The following is a 24,344-nucleotide window of genomic DNA, read 5'->3' as shown; positions in this document are numbered from 1 at the left end:
ATTATTATCTAATATGGCCCGTTAGAGCCCTTTACATGCGAGAGGTATTTTAATATAATAAGTGGTTATGAAATTAGACAGAAGGCGTGCTCTTATATTATCCCATGGAATATAATCCAGTCGTCAAGTGAAGCGATTAAAACGCGATTTTACGGCCCGTTAAAGAACGTCGAGGTTTTACACCGGCCAGCGTGTTCGCCGGATCTGAACCCACTTACATTGTATAATTTTGTCAATTAAACTCGCCAATAAAACCAATTTTATGGGCAGTTAAGAAGTGCACCGATTCACTTTTTCGCATTACAACCAGGTTTTCTTTTGTGAGCCGGTTCTCAGTGAAGTAAATCCGAGGAAATTAGCGAAAGTCGCCAACCAGTTTCGACCCTACACTCTGACGTTGACCGAAGAAATACAAAAAGTAGAATCGACGAAGGTTTCATTTATTGTATTATTTACTCCGGTAGAAAGGGACCGGTGCTGACACAATTTCCCAGACGAAAAACTTACGCTGGGTTCTTATTGGTCTAGAAGCGACATTTTTGCGTCAAGGAAAAAACGGTTATTTCCATAAGTGGATAGTGCTGGATGGAATATTGAAGTTTGAACGATCACGAGACACGAAATGTCCAGAGACAACGTTTTTACAGGATAATCAATATTTTATAGACCATATTTACCTGTTGCATGGAATTTATAACTTCTGACGTAACTTAAAAATAAAATAAAATAAAGTAGCCGTCGTTTAAAAAGTTGAGAAAAGTCACTTTAATAAGTGGCGTCATGAAAATTAGTAAAGACACAAGGGACACAGTCTTCTATTATCTCGAACACTTGTAAAACTTTCAAAGCGTCGATTTTGCTATCTTTTAATCTCGGTTTTATTTTATAGAGACCATAAATCCGTCCCACTTTCCGACATATCTATCTAAAAATTTATAGTTTTTCATCAGTTCGCATTACGTAGGGTTAAACGGCACATAATCGAAAAGTTGCGCGTTTTTATATAAAAATTCTCCCACTTTTAGTCAATTACTCTGACCCCCGTCTGCTATAAATTCGATAAATCCGTTAGAATATCACAGTTTGACAAGTGGGCGAGTTTCAAAACGATTTATTCTCGTTCAGCTATCATAGGTAGCGTCCATGAAATATGTCTTTTCAACGATGTGGATGTTGTTGCGGTCAATGTAACTAATGATGTATTAATTTGAATTAACCCCGCGGCTCTCTACCGATACGTATCTGATTACCATTATTCGGTTCGAACACTATGCCCCATCCTACGATTTATGACCGGTAAATGGACTCTGATTGTCAGCAAGACTTGTACTTTGTCCACAAAAATAAATCGAGATGGATAAAACTCTTCCAACTTCCTAGGACTGATTTATCTCGCGTCCAGCTGGAATGTCAACGCGTCCTGTTGGAAAGCCAATAATGCAATCTCAAAACTCTGTTATTTTTGCACATTTTGGAATACCTCAGTTACAATAAGTTTAACAGACATTAGTTATAATTGTGTACAACTAGCACTTCGTTTTCACTTTTTATATTCATTTTGATAGTAATTTGTTTTTAATTCTGAATAATTATTATTTAAACAAATAAATAGCTATTTCTAGTTACCTATTCAATAGTTATTGTGGATCAATTACAAGATATTTAATCATTTAATAGTTGTCAGCCGACCATATGCCGGGTTGTTTTAATTAATTTTCAGTTGAAGAGACACTTTACACCTTACACTTTAGTAACAAACCTGCAGTTTTTTTTACTTACAATCAAGGTGGGAATCTCAAACGGTTCAAACCTCAGCGCACTCCCCACAAATTTTGCGCAGTCCTGCCAAGTTTCAATTTCCGGATACGGAAGCGTTGTGGGACGAATCGTAGTGCACACCATTTTCTGAAAAATTCAACCACACCCCATCTATCTCTCTCTGGTGGAAACGAGGAAGCTCTCTGCTTACCTGCATTCCGCATTCGTTATTACTGGCCAGAAATAACTGCTTCCTGTGAGGATACTTGTAGCTGAATTGCCTCCTGAAATTTTCCGTGTAGAGCAAAAGCAACTTCTCCTTATTGGAATTGGTTAAGTAGCTTTCCGGGAAGTTCACTCGATTCTCAAATTCCGGATGTTCGATCTCGGGCCAGCAAAGTTTTATCAAACCCAATTCGTTCGCTATGTGTGAGAGGTCTTTCAAAGTCAATTCGACCGGTGGTAATAGGTCTCGAGGAGCGTCCAAAATTTCGATGTAATGGTATTTGATCTCTTCTTCTTCCACTTCTTCGCCTTCGCCATTGTCGAACTGGTAGCCGTTCAAATAATCCGGAAAAAAGTCCAAGTCTGACTCCATTTTTGACAAGTTTGACTTTAAATAACAATCGAAGTGCCTTGGATATATATACCATGACTCAACTAAATGCGTTACCATGACAAAAGTGTTATTTTTGACATCAAGTGATTTGATCAAAATAAGAAAACGCGAATTTTGAGAAGTATAAAAATTTATTCATATTGCATACATGAAAAATTATTTAGATACAATAATCCTATCACAAAATGGTAAATCTCCATCCATTTCTTCTCATTTGCGTTTCCGAATGTATAAAAATCTGTATGAACACACAACGTAAAAAATAAATAACCGGTACAAATGAAATCATTTGCTGTAATTGTACGGATTATTAGAATATCACTTGAGAACAACATCGGAATTTTGCTCAACGTACGAAAATATATTGTCCCGTTTTTATCATTCAGTATTCATCTCAGGTTAAGTCATACCAAAATGGCGTTATATGGACACTGAATATTTGATTAGATAACATAACTACGTAAAAAATCTCTAATCACTTTAAATAACAAACTCAATTCAACCTTAAACGAAATTATCTATATTGTTAATTTAAAATCACAAACAACAGTCTTTTGTTATCACTCGTAAGAATCGTAGGTATCTTCGTTACGCCATTTTTCATTTGCTTCCTTTCTTGCGTCTGGTACCAACTGACATCGCATACCACCCAAAACATTGTTAGTAGCTTCAGAAGCTATAATAATTGGTTTAATAATAGTCGGAGGTATTTGGCGTATAACGCCCCCGACAGCGCCACTGTAACCTTTTTGTTCGTGCTCGTGTGAAGCCACTTGCAGTATATTATCGGCAGTTTCCTCAATTCCCTAAAAATAACTCTAAAGTAGCAAAAACATCACAAAAACCACAACTGAATTACTTCTTTAACTAGCTTATAGGCATTAGTCACCCCCTCTCTTATATCCTTAGGTTGGCTATACCGCTTTCGCCGCACTTTCGTCTTCGGATGAACTTTTACGCTGGGGCCAGGTGTTAACATATCAAAAGCCGTTTCTGCAGTAATCTGAAAAGAAAAACGATAAAAAACGTCTTATAAATCGTTTGAACTTACTTGAATCAATTGAATAAGCCGTGTCGTAAGCTCCAAAGCTGCCATTGCCGTCGAAGTAGTAAAACTATTAGCACCGCGATGAAGGCCTCGGAAAAAGCGACCATCTTTCTTGTATTGCTCGAACGGCAAGCAAAACAAATCTCTGATTCCCTGAACTGCAACAGATTTGATCAGCTAATAGACGTAGCAAGAACTCAATACTTACATAGCTGCACAAACGAATACATCGGCCCTACACCCACTAAAAGACTAGGAATTTGATTCTTTTTAATGTCATTGACCCACTCCTTAATCAAGAACATCATCAACTTTTCAAACCCTAGCAATCCGTGTCTGTGCGAAATCCTCTTTAACCTAAGTTCTGAACAATTTAATTGAGCCAGACCCATCAAGAGTCCTTGGAGCGGACCGTGAGTTCTCAAATCGAAATGTTTACCGTGATAATCTAGTCTTATAGGCACATCTGGTGAAAAGATTACTTTCCTACAAAACAAAGAAATAATTTTGATATTTGTATTCGGACTTGGAGGTACCTAAAGTAGACAGGACTATCCTCAGATCCGCTACTTGATGAGATTTGAGACTCTTCTGTGGGTTTTTCTTCATTTTTATTCTCTTCTAATAAAATAAGGAGATTCTCATCAACGATCTTCTTCGCCTCTTCTTTTAACTTCTCGTCATTGTCTTCACCTACAGTCATCACAGGCGGCTGATGTACTGGAGTACTGTGTTTTGAGTTGACTTGCAGCTCGTCTTAAAAAATTTAATTAGATATTACAAAAAATAAACGACCTTGACTACCATCTTTCATATCACTACCCAATTCAGTAAAAAATGAAATGAGAAATTGCAAAGCATCCTGATCAATATTAAAACGAAGCGGCAAAACTGACACTTTGAGACAACATTCCTGGCTTCGCAACTGCGGATCTGGGCGTATGTGGAGTGTTTTTATCACAAGCTAAAACAAACGACGATAATTTTGGCCTAAAGTGTGTAACACTGTACCCACCATATTGGCGTTGGATTGTTTCGGTCGAACCTGACTTATGTACTGGTACAAGAATTTATTCATTTGGCTACTTTTAAGTCTGTCTCTCATTTCAATTTCTGAAATAATCAATACCTGTCTTGACGCTTTCGAAGACGAGTCTGGATACACTTCATGTTGAAATCTGATCTTATTCAACTGTAACTCCATTAAGATGTTATGATCTCGGTTAGGGCCTCCTTTAGTCAACCACGACTTTTTCCTAATCTTCTCACTCTCAATCACGACTTTATCTTTCTGTAAAGTTGAAAAACTGACACTATCTTTGATTTTCAAATCAGAAAAATTAACAGTTTTCTTCTTCTCTTTGTCAACTGGACCGAAATCATTGCCACCATACATATGCCAAACGATACTCATTTCACAAAGAGTGTATTTTCGCGTTGGAGTTGGAAAATTCTTCGGTGTTTTAAGTGGGTCACACTTTTCGCTCGGAACGGCAAAATGATTATCCACAATTCGAACAGGATCGTCCGTCAGCCATTTTATTTCCGGTATGCCATTCTTAGGAAAAATATTATAACCCGGCTCTTCATCAATAAAACAAAACTCGTCATCAGACTCGATGGTGTTCGGTTGGAAGGGCAATTGTCCCAGTTCGGTAGTTACTTGAGGTAGGGGTTTTCCCGAATCTTGTGGATTTTTCTCATCGGGAAAATAGAACATTTTTGTGCCGTTGTAAGTGTACAAATCAGATTTAACTAAAAAAATTCGGTCACATTTTGTTTTGCGAAAATCGGTAGTACCTTGATTTTGGGTGTTTTGGTCGACGTCTTCCAAAGCGTCTTGTATGAGATCGTGAATTTGTTGGTGCTGACTTTCGGACAAATTTGTGATTTCTTGAGGCTCAACCGAAACTAATTCGTGTTCGGGTAAATGTCGAGGGCTCGAGAAAGTACTTCCGTTCGACGTACTGTCATCAGGCAGTACCAAATCGCCGTAATTCGCCAGATATTTGATGAGTTGGGTTAAAGCGCGTGCACTGTCGGCACAGGTACGGATGTGTATAATGTTATTAGACGCCCGCAAATCAAAATGTGGTGTATCGAAATTTTTCTGCAATAAGACGTTTAAAAATTTTAAACCAAAGAGTGTTAAGCTAACCTTATCTGATGTTTTTAGACTGATTTCAAACAAACCTAGGTCGATAACATTGACATAATCCCTTTTAAGGTCCACTGGTCCCGTGTATGGTAAAACAGTTTTCTTTACCCCTTTTTGACTCAAAAACAACCCGCACTCCTCCGCTATAAACCTCAAGGTGGAAGTATTAACCTCTGCACTCAAGTGCGACGAAATACTAAAATTCCCCAACGTTATCGCCGACCTTAACGGCAAATATTTAGGTCGATAATCAATTGCAGAATCCCAAAAATGAAGAAATAACTCTGTTAAAATCTCTTTAGCGTGATAACCAGGAATCGGATAGTCAGTTACGTTAAAAAAATCAGTTAATTGTGATACCCAACTATTAGGTTCATTACACATTCGATGCCTCAGAGTAACTTTATTAAATCCAGCAGCGATCGATACATTCTAAAACACACAAAACTCATACCGAATTTTTTTCATTATTAGACTAGACTAACCTTGACGTGGTGAGTTTCATGACTAGCTTGGATTTTGACACAAAGTGTGACCATCTCGCGATTACCTCCTCTGTCTCTGCCATTAGCCAACATTCCAGGTTCTGAGCTGTAAATCGTGGGATGCAGGTGTTTGCCAGGAGTCGCACCAATATCTTTTAATGGTGGGCTGTGACTCGGTGTGGAAATCATATCTTCAAAAATTGAATTCAAAAAAATAATATAACAATAATAATGTAACTCACCACAGTGGTAAAGTTGAGCATTGTGTAATTCTAGACAAGTGAAACCTAAATTAGGGTCACCCATATAACCGTTAACTAAGAAAATTGTCGCGTCTTCCACGTTTATCAAAAATTCACCTTGTTGGTTGGGTATTACGTGATTATTGGTAGCGTCACGCACAGGTGTGCACATACAAAGTAAACCACGACCAATCTGTAAATTCATGGTTAAGTAACTCTCCTCTTTTGATTCGCTGACAATTTGTTTTTGAGATATTTTCATTTTTGAGCCATAAGTTGAATAAAAAATGTTTGTGTCTTCTTCGTTTTCATCATCAGTTTCACTTTCTGAATCTACAAAATATTTTTTTGGTATTAATCTCCCATGACTTTGTACTGTCTTTATACCGTATTGGATTCCACTCTTACAAAGCGTAAACACCTCTTGTCCCTCCATTTCGATATTTCCGAACGGGCCGTAATTGATATTATCATAAGCGGGCCTAGTAGGTTTAGGTTTAGGAGCACTGGGTTCCCATAGTAACAAATCATTGTTGATTCGATTGTAGATCGTTTCGTATAAACGTTTCGAAATCAACTGCATCGAAACAATCGGCAAAGAAATGTCGATTCGAACTCTTGCCGATAAGGTCGTGCTCTTAATAAATTCGTTTATTTCGGATTTGTCACCTGGGACTAGCAATTCTTTAGAATCATCTACAAGGTAACAGCCAAAATGAAAATAAAAAGCGGAATGTAGATAAGTACCTGACTGGTACTTGTGGTGTGGGGTGTCACTCTCGTGGATCACTCTTTTGGCGCTAAAAGGACCGTTGGGTTTGCGATTTTCCAAAAAACCAACGATGGAAGTGGAAATTGGTTCTTGGATCGTTTGGGACGGCTCTTCCAAACTGAGGCGTTTGGCGGGGAAGACTTTTATGTTCAACCTAATAATATGTATATCAAAAGGGGTTATCACTGGGAAAAAATATTACAGAACAACATTTTTAAAACGTGTGGTTTTCCTGCAGATTAAAGTTGTAGTATAAAAGATAAAACAGTCAAAGTTTAACAAACATTAGTTTATGCGATGTTTATGTACATGTTTGTTTTGTGTTTTCTTGCTCTCGCAGTAGGTAAGATTATAAAATAATGTACTTTCGGCAATTTTTTAAATCTGACAAAATTCACTATTTCCAGATAACACATCCGCATCATGCTCCTTCAATCTCGACACAGATTTAAACGGAAAATCTCCTCTCGTTATTCTAAACAACGATATTTTACTTCCCGACAACGAACAAGGAAAAGTTACATTATCAAACCAGGCACAGATCCAACTTTTATGTTCTGGTAGTAATAATCATCTTAATGTTATAAATTCCCAAAATGGCTATCTAGAAACAGCTACGTGCAAAAATGACAAATTCATTCTCCCAAACGGAAATTCCTATAAATTTCAAATTCTAAAGTGTCAGAATCCGCCTATGTCATATGCTCAAGATGTCGGTCAATGCAACGCGGGCGCAAGATTAATTCGCTTCGGTTTCGCACTCTCTCCATCAAATTTTCTTGAAAAAATTACGCTATGTTTTGATGCACAAAGATTGGCAACTTACTGGTCCAGAAATATTCTACGACCATCGCCGTATTCGTGCCAGGTACGTGACAGAGTAAGCTTCAAAACAGATTTTTTCAAAATGATTCACACGACAATCAACCCGGAACGAGAATATTATCACAGTGGATATGACAAAGGCCATCTGACGCCGAGGTGTGATTTTTTCACCGGACCGGAAAAAAGAATGACTTTTTATTACGTTAACACCTCACCACAAACTCCCAAGTTAAACAGTGGTAATTGGAAGACTCTTGAAGGAGTGATAAGAACGGCCAGTAATCGCGCTAAACGTACTCTAGTTATCTACACAGGGACGACGGAAACAATAAGGCATTTAGTACAAATTCCCATTCAGAAATACTTTTGGAAAGCGGTAATCGATGCGAATTCTGGAGAAGGAATTGCTTTTATTGGCGTTAACAGTGTAGGAACTTCTGTGTCTAGTCCTTGTTTGATAGTAAATTGTCAACAGGTAATGTGGCTAGGAAGTTTACGACTGAAATTTTCTGATGCTGGCAAGGGAACAATTTATTGTTGCGCCATCAATAATTTGAGAAATATTCCAAATATTCAACTTCCAGTGCTTTCAGAATTCAGAGGTGGCATATTGTGGAATATGTAATTATAAGTAGATACGTAATTACAATTGCACTATTTTTCATTACCTAAGTATACTCAAATCTATGCAGTCCCAGAAGTGGCGTCATAAAGAAAAATGTTACGTACTGACGATAACACGTAATCAAAAAATGTAAGAAAAAAATTCCTTTTTTACATTTTTTATTTTTGTGGTTATAATAAAATTATAATAAATAAATAATTTATAAATAATTTTTTGCTTTCTTTTATACTTGTTAGAGCTGCACTTAACTACAAAGAGTTGTTGTTTCATTATACCAGGAATGAAGTCAATATGAATGAACTTAAATGAATCGTAATTAATGACGAGGTGACGTAGGAGCCGAGTCTTTAATGAGAGGAGTCACCTAAAACCTTTTGAGTACGTGGTGCATACAATTTTTTTTCTTAAAGTTCCCAAAACACGAATTCACACCTCTTACTAATTAAAAAAATTTCGTTACCATAGTAACCAATTTTATTTTTTAGTCCGCAAAAATTGTTTTTGGTGACCGAGTACCTAAAATAACCGTTTTGCGTACTATGTTATTGAGTCCGGGAAAGACTAATAAAACAGCTGTTTTCGGGAGCGTATACAAAAAAATATTTTTTTTAGATACTTTTGTTTGCCTTGCTAAATGTCAAAATAATGTTTTGTTCTTAGATCTAAGAAACGACTGGATCAAGTTGATTTGTAAAAATTATCATAACTGACTTAACAACACTGTTAGTTTTATTGTTAATAGAAATTTAAAATTGTGCTCGTTGGTTTTTGTTTCTCTATCGAATTTTCATCGTAAATTTAAAAATAGTTTTTAGCTACACTAAAATTTATCATTTACTTACTTGCATTCGGTTATCACATCCTGTAGAGACGTCATCGGCTTATCCTCATACCCCGCCTTCCCTACTGGAAGTACATCACCATTGGCATCTTCTTGATAGAAGATATTCAAACTTCTGCACTCCAACGTGTAATCCTGGACGGTCTGATTAGCCTGAAAACTTGTCTGAAAGGATGCTCCTGTCAAAACTAGAGACAAAAAATCAGCCCGAACATGTCTCTTCCACCACGGAGTTTTATTCATGTCATGTGGAGGCCGAAAATCCGGTATGGGAAACCTAAGTTTGACAGTCATTAAAGGTGAATTCACCCTAATGTCGAACTTGGTCTCATTACTATCGTTCATCAAATGAGTAGTCACATTATTTGTCCATGGGTTTGTGGGTTTAGCCACCACACAAATGGGTTGAGGGTTCAACAGTGCCGAAATTCGATCAATTAGAGTCACGTCTAACTCTAAGACACATTTATGCAGTGAAAGCCTGTATAAAAGAAATTATTCGTGTTGGGTCAGCTTTGACTACTTACATAAACTCGGTCTTAGGTCCTCCTTTAGTCAGGCTGTTTTTTGTCGTCTTCACTAAATACTTAAACATCAACTTAAGGCTAGGTTTGGCAGTGACAGGACTCCCGAACTGATTCGGTTTAACATCACTAAACGTAATTAAAGGTACGTGCTCTACATTATCATTATTTGATTGAAAAAGACATTCACTCAGTTCTAAATTGGTAGCTTCAAGGTAACCAGTAACTGAAAAAGCCGAACTTGTTGTTTTCTCGTCGCCTTCTAGATGCAACGGTGAAGCTAATAATCTAAAATAAGCATTGGTCAACTAAAGTTTAACCACACTCAACCAACCATGTCCTACCTTAAATGATTCAACTGACACGCGTGATCTAGTGCTACATTCAAACTGTTAAAATCCTTAGCCGAAAACACTGATACTGAATTCGTGAAAAATTTTGCAACAGTATCTTGCATTTGTTTCACACTAGACGCCACCAAACTACATTTTGCACCCAAGGATTCTGTTAGTAAGTCTTCGTGTAACAAAAGAACGGCCAGCGATGACAAGTGAATCTCAAAACGAGAGATTTCCGCCGTTGGGTCTGTATCAATTTTATTCACTACAAAAAAGGGAATTAGACACAAATCAAAAGAAAAAGAAAGTTTTACATTTTTTCCTTGCCCGATTTGTGACATCAGTGTAAGAACTTATCATACTGGAGCTCATACTCGATTCCATACTCGCTCCGGACATGGCACTCTCATACAACGCCCCGGAGTATTTCCCCAAAGGCATGAAATTATCTTCAATATCGCTACCGTCTAAAGCTCCAGTTGCCCATCCGTGGCCGCCTGGAACTCCATGTATCGGAAAACTCGGACCTGGATGGGTCAATTGCTGCTGGAGGTCCTTTTCGATCCGTTCATAGTCAGCACTAGACATAGGTTTTCCCACAAATTTCGTCGAAAGTATATTACTAAAATGACTAAGTTACTAAAGAACACAATTAATTCTCATTGCCACCTGTGATCCTCCGTATCAGGACTTAATAACCCTTTAACAAGTTCAATAAGTAAATGTAATTGTCTTGGAGAGAGAAATAGTAGTAAAGGACCCGTATCCATTTCGATTGAGACTTTCGGTCCTTCCAAATCTTCGGTTCGTTTCAGACGCACCACGACCTAAATCGTGAGTTGTATATACACTCGATTTTTTCTAATATCGCACGATTTACCTCGACTTTTCCACCGAATTTGCCAAACATGATGACGTTACGTTCGTCGCTCGAGCTGTATTGATCTTGGTTACTTGATTTGGAGCATTTTTCACTATCACCTTCGATGATAGTGGCAAAAGAATCGTCCTTATCGTAATAATTTGACTCTGATATTACACTTTGTGAGACTGTTCGAGCATTACTTGAGAATTCTACAGTAGATATTGAAATACCCTCTAATCGAGTTAGCCGAGCTGTGTACGACTGTTCAAGGTATGCCTTTTTATCGTCTTGTTTTGTAAGATCTGTGGCCTCCTCTTTAGGAGGATCATTAGACGATTCGTCGGCGTACATAATTCTGGGAATTTTTAATTTAATATACATATTTTTTTAAATTTCTGATAAAAACTCACAAATCTACATTGATAACAACTCCTACACCCATTGGACTACCTTTAGGAAGATGTTCGAGTTGAAAAACTGAGTTAATAAAAGTTACTTTTATCCTACTCAAAACTACAAAGAAACAATTATTTTCGCAAAACTACGTTTTGGTTATTACTTGAATCAATCGTTTGAGCAAAAACTTCCAGTCCCTCATACGTTTGTGCACTATTCGGTGAATTTGCAAACCCCTGTTTAGCGCATTCTTCGGCTAAATGTAGCGAACTGGTCATTGACGTCCACATCGATTCGAACATTGAAGTTGCTGTAATAATCTCTTAACAACAAGCTGTCAAAAAAGAATATTTCTACCAATGATAATGAGTCGATAAATTACAATAAGATTTGCAAATGTATGGAATGAGGCTACGTTTAACTAACCGGATTCGTATCGTTGTTTTGGTTGCATCGTGATCCTTAAGGAAGTAACTTCGATGGTACTTGATTCTTTCAAAAGAGAACTCCATGGTACTGATATGAAGAGATTTTCAATGGAACCGTCGACGAATTCCAGAGGCCAGTTTTGTTTCTCGGATAACTCGTTCAGGGCCTGAAGAAATTTTGCATTATAACCTTGAATATGAATTCAATTGAAAACTTGACATCAGTATTTAATCTTGACCCGTCGTTAATTTTGTTTGTTTATTGTTGTTGTAGTTTAAAAAAATAAATCATAATTAATATTTCGTTTTAAAAGTAAAGAATGTACATGAAGTTATTTCGAATCTTCTAAACTTATTTTTAAAACAAGGAAGTGTCCAAAGTATTTTTATTTCTGGAATAAAAATTCTTCTCAATAAATAGACAATTTTACTGAGTATTTATGCTGTCTCAGAAATCGGAAATAATAGCTTCGTACGGTATACAAATAAAGATTATTGCTCGTCAAAAATTTTAATTTAATATCCCTTAAATTCCAGTAACTCATTTACAAAAGCGTTTCAGTTAAATTGTTTTAAAAATATGTACCTACTGAGTCTCATTAAAAAAGCAACTCCATTAAACAGTAACGATATTTTAACAATTCTTGTCTATTTACCAAAACAAATCACTCCTTTTTGATCGATTGTGCATTGTGTTCTGAGCAAGTAAGTAATTACACTTTGTTTCTGGAAACATATTTTTCGTTATACTTGATCATTATTTCCATTATAACAATAGTGTTTCCACGCCTGGTATTACATCTATATCGGCTACGGCCCTTACAAATTAAAATAAAAGACACACACTAAAGGCTACGCGCTTCAAGTTTGGCATTATAATTATTAATAATTTCACTAAAATCCGTCATAAATTCTTCTTTTCCAAGTTTCTTTTTATGTTTTTGCTGAAGGTTTGTTTCTTGTAATTAGGAACAAGTTAATTCATTAAAAGATGCCGGAAAAAATATTTTTTGTGTATAGCCACTGTATGTATTATAATACCTATTCACACAATTTAAGAATCGATTCATAACAATGATTTTTTTTTGTTTAAACAATTTGGAAGTTTGATAAAGTAGTTTGCATTAGACGTTATCCACCTCAATGCTGAAGGTCTTCAGGTAATGAGATGACAAAGAATCTCAGTGTAATCAACCATCCAAATTTTGCAATCACGATAAATCGTGGTAACATTAATTTTATTATTAGACTGTGACGACAGCATTTAACAAATTATTCATGAATTAAAGAGAAAACCGAATCGATCAATTGAAATCGGAGATGTTTATTTTGGCGCATGTTTACAACTTCAAATCTGATAATTTCAAACAATCTAAGAAAACAACGACGCACGACCTCGTCGACCACACGTTTCGATAATTACAAGTGCGTAAAAGATTTCCAATAGGCTTAAGTGTATTGCCAATGATTTACAAAGATAAAATCGGTGCTTACCTCAACGTCCAGACGGATGTCTTTCAAGACACAAGTGCCATTGTATAAATCCACACTGAGTTGACTGGGGTCGAGTTTTTCTTCGAAATATTGCCCCAAGTACCTCTGGATGAGATAGACATAACACTTTTTTTGAACAGATTCCGGTATAATATTTTTATACCAGGGCATGTTGGTTTTCGTATAGAATATTTACATACACCTTTGTTTTGATGCCCATTAACAAACCACACGATGTGCAGTGCACGACCATTTGACAGCTAAACAGCTGTTTCCGGTCATGCGCAGGACAACGACGACTAGTCCAAAGACAAAGCGCACTGGAAATGATAAGTTTTGAATGCGGGGATTTCAAAAGGGCACATAATGGACGATTTTACGAGGACAACATAATTTTGACTTTTGGTTTGACTTGCGAAAAGTTTGGTTAATTTTTTTGGTTAGCAAATAAATGACAGTGATGAATTCTAATTTTTTTTACTAATTTATTGTCGTTCTTCAATGCGATACAGTAGTTGTGAAACGTGAAACACTTTTAGGTGACATAAATTTAATGAATCAAAAACATTAAAAAAATGATTATCTAATACCTATCCTAATACACTGAACTGAAATCCCTTGTGATAATTTCTTGTCGTAGTTAAATGTCAAAAATTATTAATTTTATAAGGTTCTAATGTTTTTTTAGTAAATAAATAAAAATACCTGAATTAATACGCACGAAGAGTTTGAAAATTTGTCAAACCTTTAATATTAAGGGTGCGTGCCGAAAGTAGCGTCCTCACGTCTTATGGTGTTCAAAAATTGAATCTCGGGCATTTACCCATCGCTGACTCCATTCATACTAGCGTAAAATTAAATTAATTTAAATTACCAACATTGTTGCTTCTCTAATAATTGTTTTCTGTGCGAAGTAGAAATACCTTTATTTAAGCTGATTTTTACACAATTTTAGGCAACCAGATATACTTCAGCACGCACCAACATCAACAACTTTTATGTTTACAAGTTTACATGCCCGAAAAAACAATTGCTCAGTCTGTTTTTGCAATAGTGATTAACAAAAAAGCTTTTATTTTTTATTTGCGACATAAATTATAAAAAAAAAAACAATGTTACCTTAGATTATAAAAAAATAAAATCAAATTTGTTTCATTATATTGTAGAATAAAATAAAGTAAATTGCGTTTGCATTATTCGTGCATATGCACATGGCTGAGAAATAAGAGAAACGCTATGGAGAAACGTCATTTGAGTAACCTCAACTCCACGTTGTTTCTTTCCGTGACTGATTTCAGTATTTCTATTTATTAAAATTAATTTAAACATGTCTGGGGAAGTAATCAACGAAGTTAACAATTTGCAACTTGACGAAAAAGCCAAAAGCGATGTCGACGACGATTTTGTAGATCCATGGAATGTAGTGAGTACATCTGAAAAAGGCATTGACTACGACAAACTAATAAGTACGTTTGTTTATTAATCATTACATATGTTTTAATCTGCTACAAAAACCTAATTTGGTGTGCTAATCACACGATCTGACTATTGCATCATTTATTTTTGTTGTTGTTTTTAGACAAATTCGGTTCAAGTAAAATAGATAAAGAGCTGTTGGATCGTTTCGAGAAAGTAACAGGAAAGCAAGTTCATCATTTTTTGCGCCGAGGGATTGTATTTTCACACAGAGACATGCATTCCATTTTAACATTGTATGAGAGTGGTAAACCTTTTTATTTGTATACTGGGAGAGGACCGTCTTCTAACTCTATGCATGTGGGGCATCTTGTACCTTTTATGTTTTGCAAATGGTTGCAAGATATTTTTAACGTACCTCTAGTCATCCAGCTGACTGATGATGAGAAATTTTTGTGGAAAGATCTGAAAATGGAGGAGGTTCATAAAATGACCATTGAAAACGCTAAAGATATCATTGCTGTGGGATTTGATCCAGAGAAAACGTTTATGTTTTCAGATCTCAATTACATTGGGTTTGTCAAAAATTACACAATTTCTGGTTAAAAATAATTTGAAACATTACAGCCAATGTCGTGAATTTTACCAAAACATGGTGAGGATCCAACGCTGCGTCACTTTCAACCAAGTGAAAGGCATTTTCGGCTTTGACGACAGTTCTGTTATTGGCAAAGTCGCTTTTCCGGCAGTTCAAGCAACCCCAGCTATCTCAACATCATTTCCTCACATTTTCAAAGGAAAAAAGATCCCGTGTTTGATCCCATGTGCTATAGATCAGGACCCTTATTTTAGAATGACGCGAGACGTAGCACCTAGGATAGGATTTAAAAAACCTGCTCTCTTACATTCTACATTTTTCCCAGCTTTACAGGGAGCTCAAACTAAAATGTCAGCCTCTGACCCCAACTCAACCATTTATCTAAATGATACACCCAAACAAGTGAAAAATAAAATAAACAAACATGCATTTTCTGGGGGGCAAAGTACCGTTGAGGAACACAAAAAGCTAGGAGGAAACTGTGATATTGACATTTCTTATCAGTATTTGACTTTCTTTTTGGAAGATGATGGGAAGCTTGAACAGATTAGGAAAGACTACACAAGTGGGGCGCTGCTGACTGGAGAATTAAAAAAAATACTTATTGACACATTGACGCCAATTGTAACGCAACATCAAGAACGCAGAGCGAAAATTACAGACGATATTATAAAACAGTTTATGACGCCAAGAGAATTAGCATTTAATATTTAATTGTTGCTTATTTACTATTACATTTATCTTTATTTTCTTTGTAAGATTATGAGCACAATTATAAAGTAAAATAAATTTTGTTGACCACAAAAAATAAGTGTTTTTTGTATTGGTATGTAACAATGAGGCTATGCAACTAGCAATACAAAGCTTTTAACTATACTGGGAAGTAATGTGTTTCTGGCACACAGGGTGGCGCCGTATTTAGCGCCGTAGCCGACAACCCAACATACACTTGGTCCTAGTCAAACAGAATTGGTTTCTTTCTTTGTGATATACCAGTTTTTCATATTTCTACTAGCCACTAGAGGGTTTTTTCTAAACCGGCTTCAAGGATCTTGACCTTCAGCAGTTGGTAAACAAGCACCGAAGACTAGAAACATTGATTAACCATATTATGTATGTTTAATCAATGCTAGAAATAACAATACGTCATAAAATAATAAAGCTCTTAGACCCGGCTTCGGCTAGGCAAGTAGATGCAAAATGTTGAAATTCTGATTTATTTAAAAAAAATTAGTAACGTCTGTCATACTAGAACCAACAATTTTTAATTTACATGATAATAATTACTATTTATTGCTATACTCTCTATAAGCTTACCGGTTTAAAGTAAACCGCAATTAATTTACTAATGGGACATAATTTTTCTTTCGCTGTAATAATTATCTACGAGTAGAAAAAAAGATTAGAGATTATATTGCAGGTTTACAGTGGGAGATATTTAAAAAAAATATTTATCTCACTCTGCAAAAAGAAACGGAAGTTGTAATTTGTAATTTTAAAAACAATTTTTGTTTTCCTAGAAAAAAGAAAAAAGTGCCAAGATAAGGTTTATTAAAATTTTTAACAAACTTGTTCAATCATCAGCCAAGATAATCAACTTTTCTGTATAGCATTGTGCAAAATTCGATATTTTTTTTATAATTTTTTGACCTCTTGATTTGACGAGCCATTTCATGACATTTGATGGGTTTTATATTAAATTTTAACTTAACTTCTAAAGCATTTTTGCAAAAATTTTAAGTAATGAAAATCTTGCTACCTGTCTTTTACCGCCGCAACGCGGTCGTCACCTTTTTTGAGACCCTTTTGATCAAGGATTAATAATTTGACCATCGCCGCAATTCGGTCCTGCCCGTTTTTATTTCTGAGAGATCAGACAATCACAACCAAAGTTAGAAACTTTTCGAAAAATAACATTTTACTTATTCTAAGTTTATCAATCAAGAATTTTTTCAGAATTTTTAAATAACGATTTATTTTTTTATTCAGTATAGTTCAACCTTAATAATAATGATATAGTTAATACATTGATTTGTACATATTTCTTGTTCAATAGAAAAAAAAAAAATAAAAACAGGGTTAAGAGAGCTTTAGTTTTGTCAATATTGTCAAAATTTTTCGTGTCAATGAGTCACCCCGAAGCTAAACAATGTCCCGCTAGTTGCCCCCACGGTAAAGGTGGCATCGTAATAACAATAACCGGCTGTAAAGGGACCTGTAAAAAACCCGATTCTGTTGTGGAGGAGAAACCTCAGCACATCGAACCGGTTGACAGTAAAGAGTCTGGGAACAAACATCACTCTGCTGTGGACGAGAAATATCATGAAACCGAATCAGATGAGAGCAAATTGAATGTAACCGAACGCGACGACTCTGAAAACCTTGGTGGATCCACAGAAGAGCCGAAATTTGTCTTACCGCTGTTGGTGGAGCGCCACCATGGTCCTGGTTGTGCCATGGAAATAAGTGTTTTAGAAAAACATGAAGACTCTTGTTTATACAAAAAGCAACCAGCCCATGGTCGAAAATTGGAAGACCGAGTAGGGAGTTACGAGTGTATAGGGAGGATAGTTTTCAGAACTTGTGCTAACGATGAAGTGTCGGACCAAACAGAGAAAAAACCGGATATCGCCCGTGGTTCAGGAGACAAACCTCCCCACAGTAATCCTTCAGCTCCCATAACAGAGGTCAGGCAATCCTCACCTACATCTCTCAAGCAGTCATCGGAACAGGGAAGTAAATATGAGAGTGCAACCTCTGTCACTGAGAAAGTGCCAGAAGCCGAAAACCAAAGGCAATTGCAGGCTTCTAGAAGCAAAAGTCTACGAGTGGAGCAAGTTATGTATGGCCAAATCAAGGTTGCAAATCCTATGACGACTTATAAAAAAAAAAATAACGAGAGTTTTTCGAAACTATTTGATCCTTCTTTGGCGAAAAAATTCTCAAGTGGGAGCGATTCTAGATCATCAGCCGAGGAAACTAAACATCCGATTCCAAGAAATCCGATCTGGATGGTACCCGGACATTTTGATAATAAATTATACACTTCTAAAAAAATTTTCCCGGTTTATACAGATGGAGGGATTCAGAATGATAAACAGCTGAAAAGTTCGGATGAGACTATTACGACTTTGAACGAGTTGTCTAAAGTTTCTGGGAAAAATAGGAAACCTGGATTTTTCGGTTCCATGTTCAAGACTAAGAAAAGTTCGTCTAGAGATTCAAAACCAGATCAAAAAACGTTTAAAAGATATTAATGAGAGTAATAAAAAATCTTTTTATATCTCTACACGTGATTCTTTTAGCTTTTAAGATAGATAAAATTTATTTTTGCAAAATACTTATGTTCATCACTTTAAAAACAATTAACTTTTGAATTCAAAACACTTACCCAACCAACACTCATCTTATCAAAATTTATATAAAAGAGAATTTTTTTTATTAAATGCAATTCGCAAAAATGAGATTCACTTTGTTGGGTATTGTTTTGTGTCTCTACGTCCATCACATTTCCGGTCACGGTATGTTGATGGAACCTCCAAATCGCAGCTCTTTGTGGCGCTTCAATCCCAACGCTCCTGTTAATTATGACGATGACCAAAATTATTGTGGCGGCATGAATGTAAGTAAGCAATTTTCAATAAATTGTGTGTTTTGTTTTTACATTTTTGTATTTAGGTCCAATGGGATCAATTTGGTGGCAAATGCGGAGTCTGTGGTGACCAGTATGACGACCCTCACCCACAAGCCAATGAAAATACGGGAAAATATGGTCAAGGAATAATCGCCAAAGAATATACAGCTGGAAGTGTTATCGATGTTCAGGTTGTGCTTACCACGAACCATATGGGCTATTTCAACTTTAGTTTGTGTATTTTGGAAGATCCAAATGAACCAGAATCGGGAGAAGAATGCTTTAAACCGGTGACTTTGGGTGATGGATCAGACAAATATGTTTTGACAAATAAGGAAGAAGAGGACAATGACACTATTAATACCACTGTTAAATTGCCCGATGGTCTGACTTGTGATCGATGTGTTTTGAGATGGACCTACACTGCGGGTTTGTAAACAAAATTTTGAGATTTGAAAGAATTTTCATAATTTATTTTTATAGGAAATAACTGGGGACAATGCGAAGACGGTTCTTACGACGAAGGCTGTGGGCCACAGGAAACTTTCCGCTCTTGTACAGACATTGCCATCCACTAAATAACTTTTGATATTGACTGTAAATAATATAAATTAAACAAAACATTTCAAAATTTTTGGTGTTAGTCCACGAGTGGGATTTTTTAATAGCGACAAAGATGAGTGCTTGTCTACATACATAATTAAAATTATAATAAAAAATTATTATCACGAATGTAAAAAACAGTTTGGCGTGATTATTTTTTAAACTATGTTTAATTACATTCGTGAAAAAATAGACGCTGTCATTGCCTAGCAGCTAATTATAATGAGAAAAAATTTCAAATCGACCAATAATATCATTTGTTACTAGCAAATTATCACTTATAATACGAGTAGTCACAAATTGTCAAATATTTTTATGAATAGTCATTCGTTTCCTGAATGGTGTTCATAAGCGTAATGACTAAGGCTCGGATTATATGCACGAAAAATTCGTAAAATATGCACGTATACGTATACAGTATACGTATACACGGATTGAGTTTACTAGAGGAAAAAAATGTTATCTTTGATTTTACGTCAAAACTGCAAAGCAAAAAAGTTTTTGCTTAACTTAAAACCAGCAAATCTGTAATTAAAACTTCATTATTCTAACTCAGTAGAAAGAAAAGTTCATTTTTCTCAAAATTTTGGACTCTGCTTTTTAAGTCTTATCACATTGGCGGTTTTAATTATTTGACAACTATATGTCACTTTCGCAAATAATTTATTAATTAAATAATGATAGTTCTTGTTAAAAATGACTTTGGTTTTTACCTTAAAGCTGTTTCTTTGAGTTGCTGTTTATTAAAATTATGTTTTTCACAAACATTTTTGTTATTTAACTTGCGTAAACTCATTTGTCAAAGTGTTATCATTGTCAAAATAATAAAACAGCCAATGTGATAGGACTTAAAAAGCAGAGAAAAATGATTTAAATTAAATTATTCAAAAAGTTCAAAATCAAGAGAAAAATAAACTTTTCTTTCTACTGAGATAGAATAATGAAGTTTTAATTACAGATTTGCTGGTTTCAGGTAAAGCAAAAAATGTTTTTCCTTTGCAGTTTTGGCGTAAAATCAAAGAAAAAAAAATTTTCTTCTTGTAAACTCAATCCGGGGACATAGTGTATATGCTCGTATTTTCACAAAAATATGCACAAGACATTAAGAAATATGCTCCAATATATGCCAAATATGCATTGATATGCAAAACTTTTAACAATAAAAAATCAAAGTTGGGATAAATTTTTATTCTCGATTTTGTATTTTAGGCATCTTGAACGAAAGAGAATAAATAAATTGGTTTTGCCTCAGCCAAGCCATTTTAATAACCTAGTAATTAACCTTTTCTAAGAAATCTCTACTTTTCAGATCACTTCACTTAAATATTTCACTAAAATTTACTTGCAGGCAACTATTTTACTTATCCGAATGGAAGGATTATAGCCATACCGGGTTAATAAAAAGTATGGAACCAAACGTTTTTTGCTTAAACTAGTCATATTTTGGAAAAACTAATTAATGAATCATAAAGTACTATAAAAATGTGATGTTTTATCAAAAATAAAATTTTTCAAAATCTTCTTTTGTTTTTCAGATCTACAAAAATATTTTTTTTTTAAATTACAACCCACTAAAAACATTTATTTCATTAAGGTTATGATTTAAAAATTACAACTATCTAGTTTATATTCATTTTTTTAGTATTTTTTTTATATATACAGGCAGTGGCGTAGTGAGACATTCAGGGGCCTGGGTTCAAACATAGCCGGGGGGCCCCTTCTTATTCTTGAGGATTATATGTAGAAATAAAATGCATAGGTATATAAACTAATATTACTAATTACCCAAGAACAGAAAATAATAACTTTATTATACCAGGTGAATAAAAAGTATGGAAGCGTTTTTCTCGTAAACTAACCACTTTACAAAAAAAATAATTAGTGTAGCGTAAAGTCCAATTAAAATGTGACCATTTATCAAGAATAATATTTTTCGAAATTTTTTTTAGTTTTCGAGTTCTGGAAAAAAATTTTTTTTGTAAATGGCAACCCACTATGGTAATTTTTTTAACTAAAGATTATGATCTAAAAATGACCTCTAATTAAACAGAATTGTTTTCTAGTCAGTACTTTTTTTTTAATAAATTGTTAAAGTTGCGTTCCGAGCCCATCACGAAGATTTTCCGAACTTGAACGAGGGAGTCGTTTCATGACTTGGGCGTTCGAGAGCCTATTTAATCAAAAAACATTAGATATGCATAGAAAACTTTTTGTGGATATACCTCTTAATAACAAATATGCATTTTGCATATTATGCGAGGCTTTGTAATGACCAAGAATAATAATATTCTACAATTTTTGACTACGAATTGATTCAACCGACTATTCAATAAATCAAATGGCAAATTTGCGTTACACATGATTTTATTTTTATAGCAAACGGTAAATAATAAAGTTAGTTAATAAACAAATAAACATTCACTGCAACCACTTGTAGAATATTCAATTATATTTTCACGAGTGGAATATTCGTTTGAATTTGCTGTTGCAACAGTAGGAAAGTAAATATCTGCTATTTTATTGGTTAATATTTGAAAAAAGAGAGGTGAATTGAATATTCGTAGTCAGTGTAATTTTGATGTTATTATGATTGGCTAACAGGACTGTTTAAAACTTGTACGTACTTCTATTTATCACTACTTGATCATCTCCCCCACAATAGTAATATCCAGAAATAATGCGTACTTTAGCTTAAGTTCATTATAAAATTGACCAAGTTACTCTACTTGATAAAGTACAAAATCTCCAAGATCAAAAATTGTTTTCACACATTTACGTTACCTACTTCTCCCCAATCAAGATTAAGATTTCTAGATTCAATAGTTACCAAGAAAAGCAATTAAAATTGTTTTCTTTAGAGAATACTCAAAAAACTCTTTACCATACAATAAGTTTGTGACTATTTTAATTCTATTGACTAATTACATCAAAATTGCCTGACTTTCGAAGTAATTGTTGGTGAATTGTTGGTTAAAATGTTTCTTCAATAATTCGATTTTTTGTTTTTAGTGTTTTGTTGATACAATTTCAAATCACGGGTTTTTTGTGGAACCCTGAATCCGTTTTATTATTAATACAGAGTTCATAATTAATATAACGATTATCAGAATAAGGTACTACGGAGGAATGACTGTGTGTAAACATTGTCACATGGCGATATATTGACTTTGATGTGATTGATGACGCTTATTCTCAGGATAACAAAAAAATGGGAAAATACAAAGTTTGTAGGTATGTAGTCGAGAAATAATCATAATAGAATAATAAATAATATAAAGATAAAGAGAAAATAAAGATCTGCTGAATTATTTCTGCGAGAGAAAATAATTATCAGATACTCCTAATATTTAATCTATGAAGGTTAGTGTTACTATTCAGTATTGTTTTGCCTAAACTTTATCTATGTTACGTTTTTATTGTTAAAATACGTTTTATTCTTAAAATAAAAAATCTAAAGCAGATAAAAACATACATAGAGGCTGTTTCAGAAATCGCGCTCTAGAGAAAAATGCCAAGTAAGGTAATAAGCTACCAGGAACATGAAAAAAATGTTGAACAAATTTTACGTCAAAAAATTTTCACACTTATTTTTTGACATTTGACTTTTTTATGTCTATTCAATGTTATCTATGATCTTGTATATGTTTTTATCCACAATCACTAATGTAATAATATGCCAATTACTAACCTTTTAAATGTTGGGAACAATCATTAAATTTCGTGAGCAGTAATATGCAATATGCAGGTTTGCCAACGTTAAGATTACAAAAATATCGGGAATTTTTTCTTTCAAATTGACAAGTTACGCATAACATTTTGCTAAATTAGTATTCAGTAGCTTCTGTATCAGTTTTTCTTACTTCTGGGGTAATGCACTGTTCTATTTCAACGATTTTAAATCAGATTCACACATTATTTCAAAATTTTCTTTGACATTTATGAAATGTTAAAAATCAAACACAATTTAGATGGGCTACCACGTTTGAACCTTAACTTTGTTAGAATTATATTTTATTCAAATAATGTGATTATGAATAAAATAGCATACAAACCTCGGTGGTAATAGCATTACCTCTTGTGCTTTATCGAGACTGATGCCTCTCGATCGTAAACAGGAGTAGGTACTCTGAGTAATGCCATATTTACCATCTTGTTTGTAATGTACTATTTTATAATTAGTTAGAAAAGATACAAAAACCTTGCCAATAAAAGCCACAAATATTGTTAAACAAAAAATTACAAATCAGGACACAGCTATTTCGTTTTCTCTCTAATAGCCTACAACAAAAAAAAACATGTAAAATTGTTTTTCCAACAGAAATAAATAGGATCAAACTGCAAAACTTAACCGTTCATAATTTCTAAATTTTTAAAGATAGAATTTTATTTTATTTTCCATATTTCTGGTATCTTATCTTATTTAGTATTTTTCTCTGGAGCGCGAGTTCTGAAACACACTGTATATGTAGGTATACTAAATACCTAGATGTATATTTTTTATTAACTTCGCATAAGGTACTTATGCTCTTTTATACTTATAAATCATACCTATGTTTTCTGTAATAAGACATTGTACTGCCACATTTTTAGAAAAGTTGTTAACCTAAATTTAAGAGATTAAAATGATTCATATCATTTAGCAATTGACACTAAAAATAAAAAAAAGTTTGTAAAA

General features: G+C 34.5%; 6 protein-coding genes across 8 annotated transcripts in view; 4 read left to right on the top strand and 2 right to left on the bottom strand.

The window, feature by feature from the left end:
* LOC123010519 (dynein regulatory complex subunit 7) overlaps positions 1-2,371 on the bottom strand; it is a 47,763-nt gene extending 45,392 nt beyond the window's left edge. The window contains exons 1-2 of the mRNA XM_044407462.1: positions 1,970-2,371; positions 1,780-1,905 (exon numbers count right to left, since the gene is read on the bottom strand). Of these exons, the coding sequence (XP_044263397.1) occupies positions 1,780-1,905; positions 1,970-2,356 (513 nt within the window). The 5' untranslated portion in view covers positions 2,357-2,371. The remainder of the gene's footprint in view (positions 1-1,779; positions 1,906-1,969) is intronic.
* Positions 2,372-2,489: 118 nt separating this feature from the next.
* LOC123010598 (autophagy-related protein 2 homolog A) lies at positions 2,490-13,793 on the bottom strand. 3 transcript variants are annotated; one of them, XM_044407622.1, is made up of 24 exons: positions 13,582-13,793; positions 13,419-13,523; positions 11,923-12,091; positions 11,660-11,818; positions 11,511-11,613; positions 11,116-11,455; positions 10,905-11,062; positions 10,550-10,857; positions 10,242-10,500; positions 9,901-10,185; positions 9,375-9,854; positions 7,058-7,236; positions 6,698-6,994; positions 6,311-6,643; positions 6,069-6,259; positions 5,584-6,015; positions 5,226-5,535; positions 4,441-5,180; positions 4,230-4,389; positions 3,962-4,181; positions 3,634-3,911; positions 3,429-3,583; positions 3,237-3,380; positions 2,490-3,183 (listed from the first exon to the last, which is right to left on the bottom strand). In XM_044407622.1, exons 1-24 carry the CDS (start codon positions 13,669-13,671, stop codon positions 2,938-2,940), a joined length of 6,141 nt encoding a protein of 2,046 aa, XP_044263557.1. In that variant the 5' UTR covers positions 13,672-13,793; the 3' UTR covers positions 2,490-2,937. The 3 variants fall into 3 exon arrangements, with proteins under 3 accessions (XP_044263557.1, XP_044263555.1, XP_044263556.1); XM_044407620.1 differs by having other exon boundaries at positions 6,698-7,006; positions 13,582-13,792; XM_044407621.1 differs by having other exon boundaries at positions 6,698-7,006; positions 11,660-11,806; positions 13,582-13,792.
* LOC123010599 lies at positions 7,276-9,289 on the top strand. Its single transcript, XM_044407624.1, has 2 exons — positions 7,276-7,425; positions 7,490-9,289. Exons 1-2 carry the CDS (start codon positions 7,380-7,382, stop codon positions 8,530-8,532), a joined length of 1,089 nt encoding a protein of 362 aa, XP_044263559.1. The 5' UTR covers positions 7,276-7,379; the 3' UTR covers positions 8,533-9,289.
* Positions 13,794-14,661: 868 nt separating the features above from the next.
* LOC123010393 (tryptophan--tRNA ligase, cytoplasmic) lies at positions 14,662-16,234 on the top strand. The gene is made up of 3 exons (XM_044407258.1): positions 14,662-14,884; positions 14,998-15,409; positions 15,462-16,234. Exons 1-3 carry the CDS (start codon positions 14,746-14,748, stop codon positions 16,144-16,146), a joined length of 1,236 nt encoding a protein of 411 aa, XP_044263193.1. The 5' UTR covers positions 14,662-14,745; the 3' UTR covers positions 16,147-16,234.
* A 1,280-nt stretch (positions 16,235-17,514) lies between these two features.
* Positions 17,515-18,719, top strand: LOC123010394. The gene is made up of 2 exons (XM_044407259.1): positions 17,515-18,446; positions 18,508-18,719. The coding sequence occupies exons 1-2, from the start codon at positions 17,559-17,561 to the stop codon at positions 18,535-18,537; spliced, it is 918 nt and encodes a 305-aa protein (XP_044263194.1). The 5' UTR covers positions 17,515-17,558; the 3' UTR covers positions 18,538-18,719.
* Positions 18,720-18,834: 115 nt separating this feature from the next.
* On the top strand, positions 18,835-19,697 carry LOC123010395. The gene is made up of 3 exons (XM_044407260.1): positions 18,835-19,054; positions 19,111-19,495; positions 19,550-19,697. Exons 1-3 carry the CDS (start codon positions 18,878-18,880, stop codon positions 19,642-19,644), a joined length of 657 nt encoding a protein of 218 aa, XP_044263195.1. The 5' UTR covers positions 18,835-18,877; the 3' UTR covers positions 19,645-19,697.
* Positions 19,698-24,344: the final 4,647 nt, after the last annotated feature.

Source organism: Tribolium madens, unplaced genomic scaffold (assembly GCF_015345945.1).
Source record: "Tribolium madens isolate multiple individuals breed KSU strain unplaced genomic scaffold, Tmad_KSU_1.1 Scaffold_91;HRSCAF=231;Tcas5.2_LG7, whole genome shotgun sequence".
Lineage (NCBI taxonomy): Eukaryota > Metazoa > Arthropoda > Insecta > Coleoptera > Tenebrionidae > Tribolium > Tribolium madens.
This window is presented reverse-complemented; position numbering and strand designations above follow the sequence as displayed.